This window comes from Silurus meridionalis, chromosome 10 (assembly GCF_014805685.1).
Source record: "Silurus meridionalis isolate SWU-2019-XX chromosome 10, ASM1480568v1, whole genome shotgun sequence".
Classification (NCBI taxonomy): domain Eukaryota; kingdom Metazoa; phylum Chordata; class Actinopteri; order Siluriformes; family Siluridae; genus Silurus; species Silurus meridionalis.
In genome coordinates, this window is record NC_060893.1 from 9,420,863 (window position 1) to 9,437,262 (window position 16,400).

Consider the following 16,400-nt stretch of genomic DNA (forward strand, 5'->3'; position numbering starts at 1 on the left):
AACTCTTTCACCCACCTTTACAACTTTAGCAATAATTTTATTAGGAAAACCGAATGATAAAAAAATTAAAAGGTGCTCACATCCAAAAGTGCTTTATAAATATATTGTAATATAAATTAATATATAAAAAACACAGTATTACTGATATTTTTTATATTCACATCACTGATATTTTTTAATTTTTACTCACACACACCTGTTTCACCTGAGCTATGGACACTTTCAGCTCAGAACACACACTGTAAACTTGTAGACTAAGAGTGAGTTTAGCAGTGACACCTGCAACTTGTTAAAATTAAACCTGATTTTAGCATTGTAGTTAATACATGTTTTTTTCCAGTAGATTTTTATACACATTAACAACTTTGTAGATGTACTGCTTCATCTTAAATCGTGTATTAGAATAGAATTAGTACACAGTCCAGGAGATCTGTTTAATCTTTTTTGGCCCGATAAAGTTATGAAGTGCCTCTCTGGATTTATCTAAAATACAAACCAAAGATGAGACATATTTTACTACTGTATTGACAAGAAATAAAAAATATCTTATATCAGGTCATGCATATGATGTATATCAAACAGGACATTACTGTTCAATATCACTGCATTAATCAAAGTATAAAAATAGTACAATGAATACCTGTAATGAGGGGACATCCATGAAAATGGAATATTCTGATGTTGGCACAGTTTGAGAGAACAGCAGCCACAGCCTTGTCTGTTAAATTGTGGCACCGTACCATCTGTAGTTCCTTTTTGAGATTAAGTGAAATATAAAGTTTGAGCAGAATCAAAGCATCAATATGTCAGATAAGTTTTAGAGGTCTTTATACAGTATATGGTTTAGTATGAAGATAGTAAAACTACTACAATACACAGGAAAAAATTAATTTAAAATTAAGTAAATACAATGGGGTGTGCTGTTTAATTTGTGAATACACAGTACCTTTAAGCTCTGGCAGCACACTCCAGTCACAAGACCAATGACACCATCGTCAGTGACCTGTCAGGAGCATGTCAAGTGGTAAAGTTAGAGCTACACAAATATGCCAGGCAAAATCCATAAAAAAAAAAAAAAAAATGTAAAAAAGGAAGCAGCTTTCACTTCATGGTGTGACTTCAGGGTCAAATCTCAATTGCCTGAAAAATATCTGCTCCCCACATTGCCCCTCAAACAGTATCACCCAAGATATAAACAGTTACTGATAAAACATGGTTCAAGCTTTAGGATGCTGACTGAAAAGTTTAGTTCAATTTCCAGCACTGACCCTCAAGTTAATATATATTGTTGTATTGAATGCTTTCATTATGTATCTTAATTAAACCAGTGCTGTCTAAGGTTTCTGACCTCTAACAAATATAGAATAAAAAATATATGTAATAATAGTCTAATTAAACAATTATAATTTTGACACTGTGTGCATTGATCTCTGAATCACTATTGATGTAATGAAGTAGCACCACTATGATATCACTTGGTATCTTTTTTTTTTTTATTTACTAAAGAGACTGCACAAATGTTAACATTAACATGAAGTGGTATCCACAAAAACTTTTTTTAGATGGGCACACAAAAATTTAATATGTCTAAATAATAAACAAAGTACTTCTAGATCAGGTAACTTACCTCTGTCCCAGCAAAATCGATGCTGTATAGACACCTGCAATTAGCCCCTAGCTCGATCAGGGCTACATCACTGATTGCAGGGCATTCACTGAGAGAGATAACCTCTAACCGCTTACAGCTTTGTGCCAGCGCTCGTACACCCGAGTCAGTTACAGCTGCACACCCAGTGAGGTCAACTACCTGAAGACCCACACAGTGTGAAGCCAAAGCATTCAGACCTAAAACACATTATTATTTATAATAGTAGGAGTATTGCTATTATTATTAGTCTTGAAAGTAATCAGAAAAATAACCAGAATCTCATAAATAATTCTGCACTAAAGCATACCTTCTGATGTAATGTGCACACATCCTATTAGTATTATAGTCTTTAGATGCTGACAGTTGATTTGTCTGAGTGCCGAGTCTGAAACCATGCAGTTCTGCAGGGAGAGGGTATGAACTCCAGCATGCAGGAGCTGCAAAAACATATCCTTAGTAACCCAAATAAAAATGAAAACATTTTTCAAGGATTTTGAACATTTTACTAGCCCTACATCTAAATGAAAAAAACTTGTATGTACCTGAAAAGATTTCACAATCCAAACTTATCCAAAAGACTATAAATGTATTATTTGATGATGTGATTTATGATATCCCCATGACAATTAGCTGTAAAATTATTTAAAATCTGTACTTCAAATCCAGTATTCACCTAGCAATATTGTTACTTTTGAAAGATGTTACAAATCTCCTTACATGCAGATAGATAGATAGATAGATAGATAGATAGATAGATAGATAGATAGATAGATAGACATTTTATTTATTTATTTACCTGGCTTATGTTGGAGTCGGTGAGAGTTCCTTTAGTCGTCATTATTCGGAGCAGTTTGTCCTTAACTCCACAAGGTAGCGTCCTAATGCACTCAATATAACGGTCTGCATACTGAGCCACACACCTCACGCTCCTGTAGCACAACACACGCACAGATTTTCTGGAAGGCTGCACAAGTAGTTCCGGCTGGTTTAATCACCTTCACAAATGAATGCGCTGCCTATAATCAACTGTAACTATAACATAGAGTTACAGATGCATATAATAAAAAAGCACAGGCAGAAAAGAGAGGCGATTCACACACACCACTGTGATAATGATTATTATCATTATTATTAATGATAATAATAATCATCATCATCATCATGAGGCCAATGGTGGTCACACCGGATACTGACTGGTTATCAGACCACCCCCGGACACCCCAGTACAGAAAAAACTGCACATTTTAAAGTGGTCTTTTATTGTGGCCAGCCTAAGGCACACCTGTGCAATAATCATGCTGTCTAATCAGCATCTTGATATGTCACACCTGTGAGGTCGATGGATTACCTCAGCAAAGGAGAAGTGCTCATTAACACAGATTTAGACAGATTTGTGAACAATATGATTGATGTATAAAGTGTGTAGGCGTGTAATCTGTTATATTATATTATATTTTGACATAACAAACAGTAAGGTCAATTAAAGATAAATTAACTTACAGGTCTAATAATGAATCCATCCCCCGGCCTGTCCGTTCTTGTCCACACAATTCTGTTAAACAAAGAAAGAATAAAGTCTTGACTACAAGAATGAAAGATTTAAATATCAATGATTTCTCAGTATATAAAGTAAAATGCAGGTAACACGCATGTCAGTTTGTTTACATCGGCAGGCAACTAAACTAAGCTTCCGGTATTAACCCTATATTTCAAAATACAGGTTTACCCTTCAAAATCAAAGTATACTGAAGGTTTGTAAACGGTGAGTCTGTGCATTTCAGATATTTGATTACTTTATTATTAGAGGTATTCTCGATGAAATATATATATATATATATATATATATATATATATATATATATATATATATATATATATATTTAAACACAGCTCAGCCAATAAGATTTTAGAACTGAAAAAGTACATGACAATAGAATTTTAATGTTACAAATAATATTGGTTGTTAATTAACACATGCTGGATGTAAAACCTATAAACACTGCTAAAAGCAAACCAAAAAACGTCTTTAACATTTCATATTCTTATTTTTTTTTTTCCTTTTTGGACTTGTAAGTCTTGTTTACGACCTTCTTTTCCTAATTTACGTATTTTTCATACAGCCCCATGATTGTTATTATTTCTTAGTTTTTCTTAGAAGCTCTTCTTTGAAAAACATTTTCTGTTTCTACACATTCTAAGTCTAAAAACATTTAATGTTTTTCCTCACACCTTGTTTAAAACATCTGTGTTTATCGCACCTTGTCTAAAACATTTCCTGTTTTTCTCTTAATTACCAGAGTACACTTTCTTCATGTACTAATCCCCTGTGTGTTTTTCTCTGTTTCTTTCTCTTCCCCCAATGTGTTCGATCTCAATTTTACAACGAAGTATATCTCTTTAGTAACTATTACTACATTGAAATTGATTATGCTGAAAATGTATGCAAAAGAAACTTATACTAAATAATGCTAAACGATACAAAGCTATATTAATAAGCTATATTAATGCTTAATAATGCTGGCATAAGCTACATTTCTCAAAAGTAGCTTAATAAATTTAAAACTGGAGTAATGAAAAATTCTTGCCTTGTTAGAAAGGAGATGTTTTTTGAGCCACAATGGTTTCCAGGATATTCGGCACATGTTTTTACGCTGGATGCCCTTCCTAACGCAACCCTCCCCAATTTATCCGGGCTTGGGACCGGCACTGAGAGTGGCTGGGGATGGTACCCTGACCGGGAATCGAACCCGGGTTGCAGCGGTGGGAGCGCTGCGTCTTAACCACTAGACCAAATCAAACGTGCGGAGGATCCGCTGTGGCGACCCCTAACAGGAGAAGCCGAAAGAAATGGTTTCCAGGATATTCAAAGCTGAAGCTATTTTTGACTCCCTTCTTTAGACAATCCTGTCTCACAATGTTTGCAACAACTCCTTTGACATCATGGTGTCGCATCTCAGAGACACTGCAAGCACAATCATTCACTTACTACCTCCTATAATCAATAAACACCCTGATTATAATACTAACAGGCTTAGTGGATGCGAAAAACAAAATTGGAGATTATTGTACAAAACTGTCAATAAAAATAAATGATCAATTCAAGACATCCCAGAATGATCTGAACTATCTCTAATATCTCCCAGAATTTATGCTTAGTGTCTCCAGTGCTCCCTCTGTATTTTTCCTTTCTCTCTTGTCAAAAAATTCCCATTAAATCCTCTTTTTCAGCTGGCAAATTCTTATTATTTTCTGTTTGTAATCCTATTATTTCCTGTTGAATCTAGTTTCTAATTTCCCTTTGTTGTGTCTTGGAACATTAACGGCCCAAGCAACCAGGCATGACACCACACACCGACATTGCATAACTTATTTCACTGTTACTCGGTTATCAAGAAAATGCTGATTGCAGTAAACCACAATCAACCTGAGAGCATACTCATGACATGTCAGAGATAGTCTGAAATCTACATGACAAGCCTTCTTCATTTATACACATTGAGCATCCTTGTTTACCATTAAATTTGGAAACTCCCCAAAATTGGGCCTTCCTCGATTACCATTAGCTTGGAAAACACCAAAGTTTTGCGTGTTAATATCCTTACTCACTGCGTCATTTAAGGTTCTTTTTCTAACTTGACTTGGTGTTTCACTATGGCAGGGGTGTCAAAGTCACGAATGTTGTCTTTATGACCTTTTTCTACTCCAAGGCATAGACTGGTAATAGTTGAAAGATTGCTTTTTTTGATTGAAGGAAATTATTATTATTTTTGGTTGTGGTGTTGTTGCCCTGTGAAAAAAGGTTTACATTAAAGAGGAATTAGAAAGTCTATAGATAGAGACAGACAGACATAATAAGAAACTAATAACACTGATTTGTGTATTATTTCAAATTTAATTTCTTCTTTTTTGTTTCCATATGAAAAGGTTCAACATTACACATCTGGAGAGAAGGGAAAACATGCACAATTGCAGTCAATTTTTCAATAAATATTGAGTTTGGCCCACGAATTTCGTCCCAGTTTTTAATTTTGGCCCACTGTGAATTTGGGTTTGACACCCCTGAACTATGGGAATCGCTTTGGGCATGACCAACTACAGAAGCTTCTATGACATTACGTCTGTCTTCACAGACATGTCGACCCCTTACAACATCATTAGTTTTCTTCTTTTTGTGAGGGACTACATCAAGCTCTCTCAGCACACCAGGTTTCGATAAGTCTTGATTTTCTCCATACTCAGCCATGTCAACGGTCATCCCCCCGCCAAGGGGAATGTGTCCAAGATGGGGGGGTTGCATCCATGTCCATCGTCATGTGGAGCAACCATCTCAGACATGTGCATCGCGTGCATGGGGCCAAAGCACGCTCAAACGTTGCTCACAGACCCAAAGCATGCGTACACTGTGCATCAATTCCGGTGAAAACTTTAGAAAGATGGCTGAGAGTGGCGGTGGCTAACTAACAAGACCCAGCGGTAGAGTCTTCGGTGGCCTACCAAATCCATCCGAATCTGCAATCTATTTCCGCCTCCTCTCAAATTTCGCTGCCAAGCAAAATGGAAAGACTGACGGCATCCATTCATCAGAGGACGTACAAGTCAGTCAGTGTGCTCGCTGAACGCTGGGACTTTACTGTCCGTGTACCAGGCAGAGATTTTGAAGGAGCTGGGGCAGCAGCTTGACACTGGCACTCCCGGGTTGGGCACAGGCCACAGGCTGAGGGCGATATGCAACCCAAGTTTAAAAAAACACAAAAAAATGTGGCACCCCCTAGTCTCACTGATGAAGGGAGTGCTCGCTCCTACAGCGGAGCCCAGTGCATCGACGGTCGTAATGTCATCAAGGCGTGACCAAAGAGGAACAAGAGTATAAAGGGGTCCTCTTTTTGCACGAATGGTGCGCATGCACAGCCCAACCGTGGGTGTTAAGCAATATTTCACGGGGGTACAGGCTTCAATTCACCCCGTTTAACCTGGGTGTTAGTCTCGGTGGGCGAGGGAGAGTCGGCTCGCGTCCTAACAGCTGAGATCGACTCTCTTTTGTGCAAAAGGGCGATCAGAGTTGTGCCGGAAGAGGGAAGCTATCAGGGCTTTTACTCTCGGTACTTTGTGATCCTGAAAAGAGGAAGCACATCTCTTCGTCCGATCTATGACCTACATGTGTTAAACAAGCACCTAAGGAAATATTCATTATAATTGTTCACACATAAAGTGCTCTGTCAGTCGAAATGTCTAAACGATTGGTTTGTAATGTTCGGTCAATCAGACGCGTATTTTTACATAGACGTTTACCCGTCTCACAGAAAATATAGAAAATATCTGAGGTTTTCACACAGAGGCACTGCCTACGAGTTTCAAACCATACTGTTCGGACTGTCTCTAGTCCCTCATCGAGAGAGAGCGAGCAATCAACGAATAAACAGGAAAAAGCTGCTGAAAACCACCCAGTGAATATCTAGGGCTCAGTATTGATTCCCTCTCCTATCAAATCACGCTGACAGGGAGGAGAATTGCATCTCTAATACGGTGTCTTTCCCATTTTTAATGGCCTCTGTAATTTCTGTAGTACATTTGGGACTTCTCATGATGAGAGATTTTCAGCGTTGGGTTACGCATCTGCGGTTGTATCAGCGACATCTCAGTCGACCGGTCAGAGTAACGCATGCATGCCTAAAACCAATCCGCTAACGAGGAAGCCCTGCGACTCTTCAGTCAGGGATTCCTTCGGGGGTGGTGACGTCGAGAGTTGACGATGGACGCGTCCCTAGTGGGCTGGGGAGAGACCCTAATGGGCAGAGCTGTGAATGGCTTTTGGCCTGCACAGCTAATCCTGAGACATATAAACAACTTAGAGCTGTGGGCAATATTTCTAGCGCTGAAACAGTTTCTGACCTTCATAAAGGGCCAACATGTCCTAGTGAAAACCAACAATTCCACGGTGGGCACTTACATCAGCCGGCAGGGAGGCGTACGCTTCCTCTAGTTGCATCAGTTGGCAAGCAAACTGATAATGTGGTGTGGCACGAGGTTCTTATCCATCAGAGACACTCGTGTCCCAGGTGTGTGGTACAGGGGTGCGGATTTATTGTCCAGGGGAAACCCCCTGTACAGGGAACGGAAGCTGCACAACCAAGTGGTGCCGTAGATCTCTTCGCCTCGCGAGAAAACGCTCAATGTCCTTTGTACCTTTCTCTAAAGGACAAAAATGCACCGTTAGCCCACCCATGGCCGAACGTCCTTTTATTGAGTGTGATAGGTTTACCCCATCAGTTATACAGAGGAAGCACGCCATAAGAGGCTAGTGTCTAGGCGGATGGTTCCACTGTGGGATCTGTCTATGGTCTTTGAGGCCCTTTCTCAACACCCTTTCGAGCCATTGAATAGCATAGGGTTTAGATTTCTCTCAGTTAAGACAGCAATGCTTGTGGCTCTGTTGACAGCTAAGCAAGTGAGCGAGCTGCAAGCCCTGTCTTTCAGTCCATCCTGTTTACAGTTTGCCCCAGGGCTCTCGAAAATTTCCTTTTGCCCTAACCCAGCGTTTGTACCTAAAGTAATGGATTCTTCTTATAGATGTCTTATTGCAGAGCTTTCGGATTTTCCACCCTCCTCCATTGTCTTCTCGGGAGGAGGAGAGGTTGAATTCCTTGTGCCCGGTGCAGGCTCTCCATACATATGTCAAGAGAACAGCAGACTTCAGGAGGAATGACCAGCTGTTTGTGTTTTGGGCTGCTCCTCATAAGGGGAAGCCATTGTCAAGGCAGCGGCTGTCCAAGTGGATTGTTGAGGCTATATCTCTAGCATATGAATGCAGAGGTTCTCTGGTGCCTGAGGGTCTAAGGGCCCACTCTACTAGGGGGATGGCAACATCAGGGGCCCTACTTAAGGGAGTTTCTGTTCAGGAAATTTGTGCGGTCGCTGGTTGGCCTACGCCACACACCTTTGTGCGATTTTATAGACTGAATGTGTCTGAGTCAGCCTTAGCACATGCAGTGATAGGGGCCAAAAGGTAAGAGCCCATGTAATTTGGTATAGCAGGATCACGTGCAATCCGGGAGTGGTCTATATCTCCTATAGTGAAACACTGAGAGAAGTTAGAAAAAGAACGATGGTTCACTTAACGTAATCCCTGTTATTTAATAACAGAGTGAGGTGTTTCACCAGCATTTCCCTCTTCGCACAGGAACGGGAAGAAATCTCGCTACAATGATATTGTAAGGCGGAACCTGATCTCAGGTCGACCTGTCAAGACAGATGTGGTGTCATAGGAGCTTCTGTAGTTGGTCACGCCCAAAGCGATTCCCATAGTGAAACACCTTACTTTGTTATCAAAGAACCCGGGACTACATTAAGTAACCCATCGGTTTGTCTTTTCATTCTGGTTAACATTATCTTCTGCCTGTTGAGGGTTGGACCAAAAAAAATTAAGGAACATTTGCAACCTTTCTATGCTTCATTTTCTTTTCTTCATTTTCGTTTTCTTTTGACCTTTGAACAGTGCTCTTATTATCTCTCATTTAGACCATGTGTAAGTACTTTATACTTTGTTATTACTTGTTAGTAATAAACAAGTAGTATAAAATTCAGCATAAGCACTCAAATTAGCTCTTATTACATCTAAGCATATTATTATATTTTGTCAGCCAGGCTCTTTTCTGCACAGCGTCACCCATCGCAAGGTGTCTTGTTTTCGTTAAAACGACGGTATTGCCAATTTTTTTATTCCACGTGTCTGCTAATCTTTCCCTGTTTCTGGAAACCTTGGTGTCTTTCACGCCTGCTCCTGTGGCCTTCATATCGTCCCTCAAGTTTCTGATGCTTCTAACCAAACAGATATTTCTCACCCTTATCCTACCCCTCTGCTCGACCTTGATTGTATCAGTGTGGGGATTAGTGACAGCGTTGCTTCATGTGTCAGTGTGGGTAGACATGATTATGGGCCTACTTCACTTGTTTGTGTATAGGACAGTTATAGCTCAGTTGGGGAATTCCTCCCCTGATAAGTCATCTTATGTGTTATTTTCTTTTGTGGAATTAATCAAACTTTCCAGAACTCTGTGTCATGTGTTGCATATTATATGTTTACTTCACCTGGTGCTTTCCTAATATAAATAACATAATTTGCCCATTACTAAATTATTTTTTACCCTACAAGGTACATTTTGTAGAACAAAGTTCAACTTTTTTACTCACTTATGTATATAAACATGAGTAATTCTCTAGGAATGATGGTAGACCACCTCACCACTGCTTACACTTAGGGGATTATTCTGCTCAGAAGCAATAAGGGGAAGCCCTAACCAGTATAGTTAGAGAAACGATAAGGAGAGCGCTGATATCCTCCTGATCCACCTCACCACTGCTTACACTTAGGGGATTATTCTGCTCAGAAGAAATAAGGGGAAGCCCTAACCAGTATAGTTAGAGAAACGATAAGGAGAGCGCTGATCTCTCACTGGATATTGGTGACCAACTTGATTTCTATTTTTTGTCGAAAAAACAGTGAGGACAGTTTCGTAGCAGATGAGGAAATTGAGGTCTTGTTAAACTCACTTTTGAAGACTACAGAAACTGATGAACTGTCACTTATTTAATCAGTGACTTCAGCAAAGTCTGTGAATGTGCTGCCTCCACTTAACAACTGGTCATTATGTCTCCTTCACAAAAGGTTTTTCAGCAGCTTTGACTTCATATGACACTAAACCCGTCTGGGCCTCCACAGTAGCCCGGACCCATTTTGGACCACTATCATATTTCTGGGCTAATACAGATGAGCCTGTCATAAAGGTTCTGTCTTTGACTTGAAGTTTCCATCTCTGTACCTGATTTATTTGTTGATGGAGGACAGTTTCATAGAGTGTGGCTGGTTTAAGTAGCTTGAACTGTTGTAGAAACGACTCAGAGTCATGGGTTTTCCTTCCAGAAGATGAGTGCCTTTATTATCACTAAACAAAGGCCGGAGTTGGTCCACCAAGCAACTGCCCTCTCCAGCCTCACTTCCACATTATATACCCTGAGCCACAAACGTATTTCTATACATCCCACTTCTCCATCTATACATTGTTTACCCAACATCTGTGTCCCATTTGGGGCCCCCTTATACATACAATGGTGGTGTCCAAATGTCTACGTACAGACACACACACAAAAACAAACGATACTATTTCATGCATAGATACCACACGTCACATTCCTGTACGCACACACATCAGAAGAACATTTTACATTTACTCCTCATCATTTGATTTCTTATACCTTTCATATCTACATACACGCATCCTGAGAGCACCATATTTGTAATTTATACAATGCAACTCTTCCTAACAAATTAACAGGTGTCAGATTTGAGACTAGAAAAGGTATAGTGACACTTTTGTTATTACTTTGTGGACAGACTGGAGCAGTCATGGGAATGAACTTCTTCTGTCCTGAGAATCCTACCATCTTTGCAAATTTCCCATAGATACCACACGTCACATTCCTGTACATACACATCAGAAGAACATTTTAATTAAAGTTATATACACATGATGCATATGCATATTTGATTAATTTTATTCTTCTACAAAAGCTTGTCCTGAGCTCTCTATTGAACATTTTGACATTTTGGTAATTGCATGCAGAGTACTATGATAGCACAGCAAGAAGTTATGGAAACATTGGTGAAATAGGCCCTGTCCTGAACAAACCTTTCTCTTGGTCCGTTTGTTGCAGGATGATAGGGTGATGATGTGATGTGTTGGCACCTCGTTGGCTAGTAGAAATGTGGCCATCCCATGAAATGTAAATTGGGGGTCATTGTCTGAAAAAAAGACCTACAGTAGGCCTCACGATTGATGACACTGTATGGCAGAAAGCCTGGAATACGCAACAGAGCTCTCTGTCTGTAATCAAACAAAATCAACTCAGTTTATGATCCTACATTGTACACACATAACACCTGTTCTTAAAAATAAGATAGATCCCATGTACCCCCAACCAATTGCAAATGTAAATTTTAGAATGGTACCCTTCTCCACTGTTTTTGGTCATGTGTCAAATTACAGAGTTATTGGTCTGGTATTGTGGATGATCAGTGTGTTATGTTTGATCTTCCAAATTAATCAGATCCTATGTGCCTCCTTCTTGGCCTCCCAGATATTCGTATTTCCAATATCATGCATACGGGGTTATTCAATTTGCTAAACTTTGCAGCTGGGAAATATTTCTGGTGGTTCTGAATTAAGGACACTGCTCCAACAAAAACGGTCTTGTACAATATTATTATGGATGTCATTCCTAATGAATAAATCTTTTCTATGGATACCTTCTTCAAGATTTAGGACCATTATTTAAAATTATTCGGACCTTTATAATCTTCCTCTGTATTTGTTATGCGTGGAGAAAGCGGAGGCGGAAGCCATAGCAGGTAAAGCGGGGTTTATTGAAGATAGAACCACGAGCCGGGCAGGTGAATGAGATGAACGCGCAACGAGTTGGTATATCCATGGTACGCCCAAAAGGGGCGAGGTCCACAATGTCTGAACCAGGATCCGAAATGCTGTAGGAATATCCGTGGTGCACCGGGAAGGCGTGGTCCACAAAAGAGAGAGAGAGGAAGAGAGAGAGACAGAGGGAGAGAGAGAATCTTGGGAGAGCTGGGAAACGCCCTCTGCCGGGTTCAGGGATGGAGTGATGCTCTTTGCGGAGGTTTAGAGCCGACTCTGGGGTGTGAGGGCACCCTCTGTGTGCGTCCTTGGCACTATGGCGCTTTTAGTGGATCTTGGAGGGGAGCCGTCCTCGTTAGGGGCTCCTGAAGGCAAGACGCCGCCTACAGAAGAGCTTGGGTCTGTGGTGTCACCCATAAGGGAACCTGGAACCGTGACATCATTCTTTGATGAGCTAGGAAGTGACCTGCTGCCCTTCGAGGGACTCTTCGTCGCAGACGGAGGAGCTTGAAGGAGGAGCTTCGGAGGAGCACGGAGGCAGGACGTCGCCTTCGCAGTAGCTCAGGGGCGAGACATCGCTGTCGGAGAAGCTCAGAGGCAGGACATCGCCGTCGGAGGAGCTCGGAGGTGAGACGTCGCCTTCAGGAGAGCTTGGGAGCGAGATGTCACCTTCGGAGGAGCTAGGGAGCGTTATGTCGCCTTCCGGAGAGCTTGGATGTGGGACGTCTTTTGCAGAGGAGCTTGAGGCTGTGTGGTTGCCTTTAGAAGAGTCTGAGACCGTGACATCCCTGTTTGATGGCTCTGGAGAAGATCTGTGGCTGCCAGAGGGACTTTGGGCAGCAATAGAGCTCAACACAGGTTCTTTAAACAATGCCGTACCCTTGGAGAGACCCAGCAGAGTGAAGGTGCCTCTATCAAGGCCTGGGACAGTGTCTTTACCCTCTGAGGACCTTGGGACCGCCTCGCCATCTTCACACTTAGGAGGCGCAACGTCAGCTCTAGCGTGAGTTGCGGGCGAGACATCGCCTTTAGAGGTACTTGGTGATGAAACGTCGCCTTGAGAGGGACTTTGTGGCCTTGCGTCGGTGGCGGAGGATCTCGGAGGCGAGACGTCGCTGTTGAGGGAGCTTGGCACTGTCACGCCATCTTCCATTGCACCTGGTGGTGTCACGTCGTCTTCAGGTGAGCTCAGGGGCGAGACGTCGACGTCGGAGGAGCTCAGGGGCGAGACGTCGTCCCTCGGCAGGACTCCGCCTTCAGGGGCACTTCGAGACCAGACGTCGCTTTTTGAGGAGTTTGGGGATGAGATAGGCCTCTCGGAAGGGTTTGGCAACGACACTTTGTCTGTGTCACAGCTTGGTGGTGGTACGGCCTCCTTCTCGCAGCCTGGTGGCGGTACGACGTCCCCTTCTCGGCCAGGTGGCAGCACGATGTCCCTTTCGTGGCCAGGTGGTGATGTCACAGCATCCTTGGAGGGACACTGGAGCTGGGCTGAGTGCTCTGAGGAGCTCTGGAGCGGAGTGGCATGCTCGGCGGAACCCTGGAGCGGAGCGGCACCCTCGGCGGAGCACAGAAACGCTCAGTGTCCCGTTCTTCTCTCTAAAGAACAAAAATGCACTGTTGGGTGTGGACGCTTTAGCCCACCCATGGCCAAAAGTTCTTCTATATGCATTCCCTCCACTTAGCTTGATTTTCCCCACTCTAGTCAGAGATAGGGAACTGGGCTTGTCACTGTCACTGGTTCTGATAACCCCACGCTGGGCATCCAGACACTGTGTTGGCGAGATAATTCAACTGCTGTCAGATCAGCGGTGGCCACTCCCTCCACAGAGGGACCTCCTGTCCCAGGTGGGAGGGGAGATTTATCATCCACACCCAGACAGGATAGCTCTCTGGGCCTGGCTCATTAAAGGTGAAACTTGAATGTGGAAGGTTTACCAACATCAGTTATACACACTATTCAGAGTGCCAGAGCCTCAGCTACTCGCACACTTTATAACAATAAATGGTGAGTCTTGGAAGAGTGGAGTGGCCATAGTCACATTGTCTCTTGCCAGTGTTCAGTGGGAGACATATGTTTTCTCCAGGATTTTCTGGACAAAGAGAAAGCTTTCTCTACTTTGAAAGTATATCTAGCAGCTATTTCTGCATGTCATGTCAGGTTTGGTAACGAACCTGCAGGTCAGCACCCTTTAATAAGTCATTTAATAAAAGCATCACGCCATATGAGGCAGGTGTCTAGGCGGATGGTTCCACTGTGGGATCTGTCAATGGTCTTAGAGGCCCTTTCTCAACACCCTTTCGAGCCATTGGATGGCATAGGGTTAACATTTCTCTCTCTTAAGACAGCGCTGCTTGTGGATCTGGTGACAGCTAGGCGTGTGAGCGAGCTGCAAGCCCTGTCTGTCAGCCCATCCTGTTTACAGTTTGCCCCAGTGCTCTCAAGAGTTTCCTTTCGCCCTAACCCAGCGTTTGTACCTAAAGTAATAGATTCTTCTTATAGATGTCTTATTGCAGAGCTTTCGGCTTTTCCACCCTCCTCCATTGTCTTCTCAGGAGGAGGAGAGGTTGAATTCCTTGTGTCCGGTGCAGGCTCTTTATACATATGTCAGGAGAACAGTGGGCTTCAGGTAGGATGACCAGTTGTGTGTCTTGGGCTGCTCCTCACAGGGAAAGCCGTTGTCAAGACAGTCTAACAATGCTCAGTAATAATAATAACAACTGTCTAAACTAATGCCTCTACTCATACTTATCCTCCAACTGCCCCTTCTCCTTCTGGTTCCTCAAATTCTCTCACCTATCACCTATCTCACCTCTTTTTGCATATCCCAGCTTGGCTGGGGTCAGAGGGAAGGGTCAGCCATAATACAGCACCCCTGTAGCACAGAAGGTTAAAGGCCTTGCTGAAGGGCCTAAGAGTGGCAGTTTGGTGATAGCAGGGCTTAAACCCCCAACCTTCTGATCAGTAACCCAGAGCCTTACTTCCTATTAAATCTTGTTGAATTCAACCAACAATTCCCTATTCTTCCTCTCAATTATCCAATTATTTGGGGTTTAAGTGAAGACATTAGAGTCTGACTACAACCCTGCTAGCCCTGATTATTGTCCTACCAGACCCACAGACTACAGTTCTATTAATCCTGTATAATGGCATCTTACCATTATGTTCTAGTCAAACAATAGTTTTATATGGTGTATGTACACCAGCCAGGCATAACATTGACATTATAACAGTATAACCAGTGAGTGAACATTCCAGTGTGGTCCGATCCAACAGACGAGTTACTGTAGCTCAAATTGCCGAAATTATTGCTGTTTATGCTCGATGGGTCAGGACTATTTTTGCAGCAAAATGGGAACTTAATATGAAGGAGGTGGCCATAAATCTATTCCTGGTCAGTGTATGCGTGTATATTTTATTTGGTGTTCTGTTTTCCTACAATTTTACCACATTCCTTCATTTACCCTTCATTTACCCTACCATACATCATCCATAACTTGTACACAGTCTTGTGTACCCCTGTCCCATTCCTCTAACACAATGTGTTCTAGTATAGCTGTGTACCACTATGTAGTTTTATCGGGGTAAGTTCTAGGAGGTTTCTAAACAAATATATAAAGTCTATTCAATAGACATTTATTGGCAAACATACTAACCATTTATTATAATTTGTGCTTTTTGTGTCAAGCTATGATTTTACCTTAATGTTTCCTTGTTAGCATCTTAAATGTTGCATCAGTCTGTAACGTCTATATCAGGGGTCACCAACCTTTTTGACACCAAGAGCTACTTCTGGAGTACCGACTAATGTGAAGGGCTACCAGTTTAATACACAATTCTGAAATAATAAATTTGCTCAATTTACCTTTAAATATATGTTATTATTAATAATTAATGATATTCATCTATATCAGTGGTGTCAAACTCGATTGCACAGGGGGCCAAAACATAAAGCACACTTCAGGTCGCGGGGCGAACAGGATAAACATTTATTGAACACACTAAAACTAAATGTTTTTTTTAACATAAATATGAATAAATAGAGACAGGAATATTATTCCACAATAAAACAACTTAAACTTTAAATAACTTAAAATATTTTGCTCTCCATAAAAATATATCCAGTCAAAATTATACAAGTTAGAAATATGAACATGAACAAATCAATATAAATTGTGCTTTTAGGTAAACGTTAAAATAACAACAAATCAAAACAATCAGATTTCTTTGCTCTTATGCCATTTTATAAAACTTTAAATACCTTAAAATATTTTGCTCTCCATAAAAATATCTCCAGTCAAACACAAGACGTCTTACACTTTCATCATGC

At 41.6% G+C, this 16,400-nt stretch overlaps 2 protein-coding genes across 3 annotated transcripts; both read right to left on the reverse strand.

The window, feature by feature from the left end:
* Positions 1–16: 16 nt before the first annotated feature.
* Positions 17–11,468, reverse strand: amn1 (antagonist of mitotic exit network 1 homolog (S. cerevisiae)). Of its 2 annotated transcripts, XM_046859476.1 has the most exons (9): positions 11,332–11,468; positions 11,026–11,123; positions 3,149–3,200; positions 2,445–2,577; positions 1,956–2,085; positions 1,628–1,845; positions 947–1,003; positions 641–752; positions 17–483 (listed from the first exon to the last, which is right to left on the reverse strand). In XM_046859476.1, the coding sequence occupies exons 2-9, from the start codon at positions 11,084–11,086 to the stop codon at positions 410–412; spliced, it is 837 nt and encodes a 278-aa protein (XP_046715432.1). In that variant the 5' UTR covers positions 11,087–11,123; positions 11,332–11,468; the 3' UTR covers positions 17–409. The 2 variants fall into 2 exon arrangements, with proteins under 2 accessions (XP_046715432.1, XP_046715431.1); XM_046859475.1 differs by lacking the exon at positions 11,332–11,468 and having other exon boundaries at positions 11,026–11,137.
* Positions 11,469–12,503: 1,035 nt separating this feature from the next.
* On the reverse strand, positions 12,504–16,165 carry LOC124392433 (F-box/LRR-repeat protein 17-like). Its single transcript, XM_046859478.1, has 2 exons — positions 13,201–16,165; positions 12,504–13,110 (listed from the first exon to the last, which is right to left on the reverse strand). The coding sequence occupies exons 1-2, from the start codon at positions 13,220–13,222 to the stop codon at positions 12,524–12,526; spliced, it is 609 nt and encodes a 202-aa protein (XP_046715434.1). The 5' UTR covers positions 13,223–16,165; the 3' UTR covers positions 12,504–12,523.
* Between the last annotated feature and the right edge of the window lie 235 nt (positions 16,166–16,400).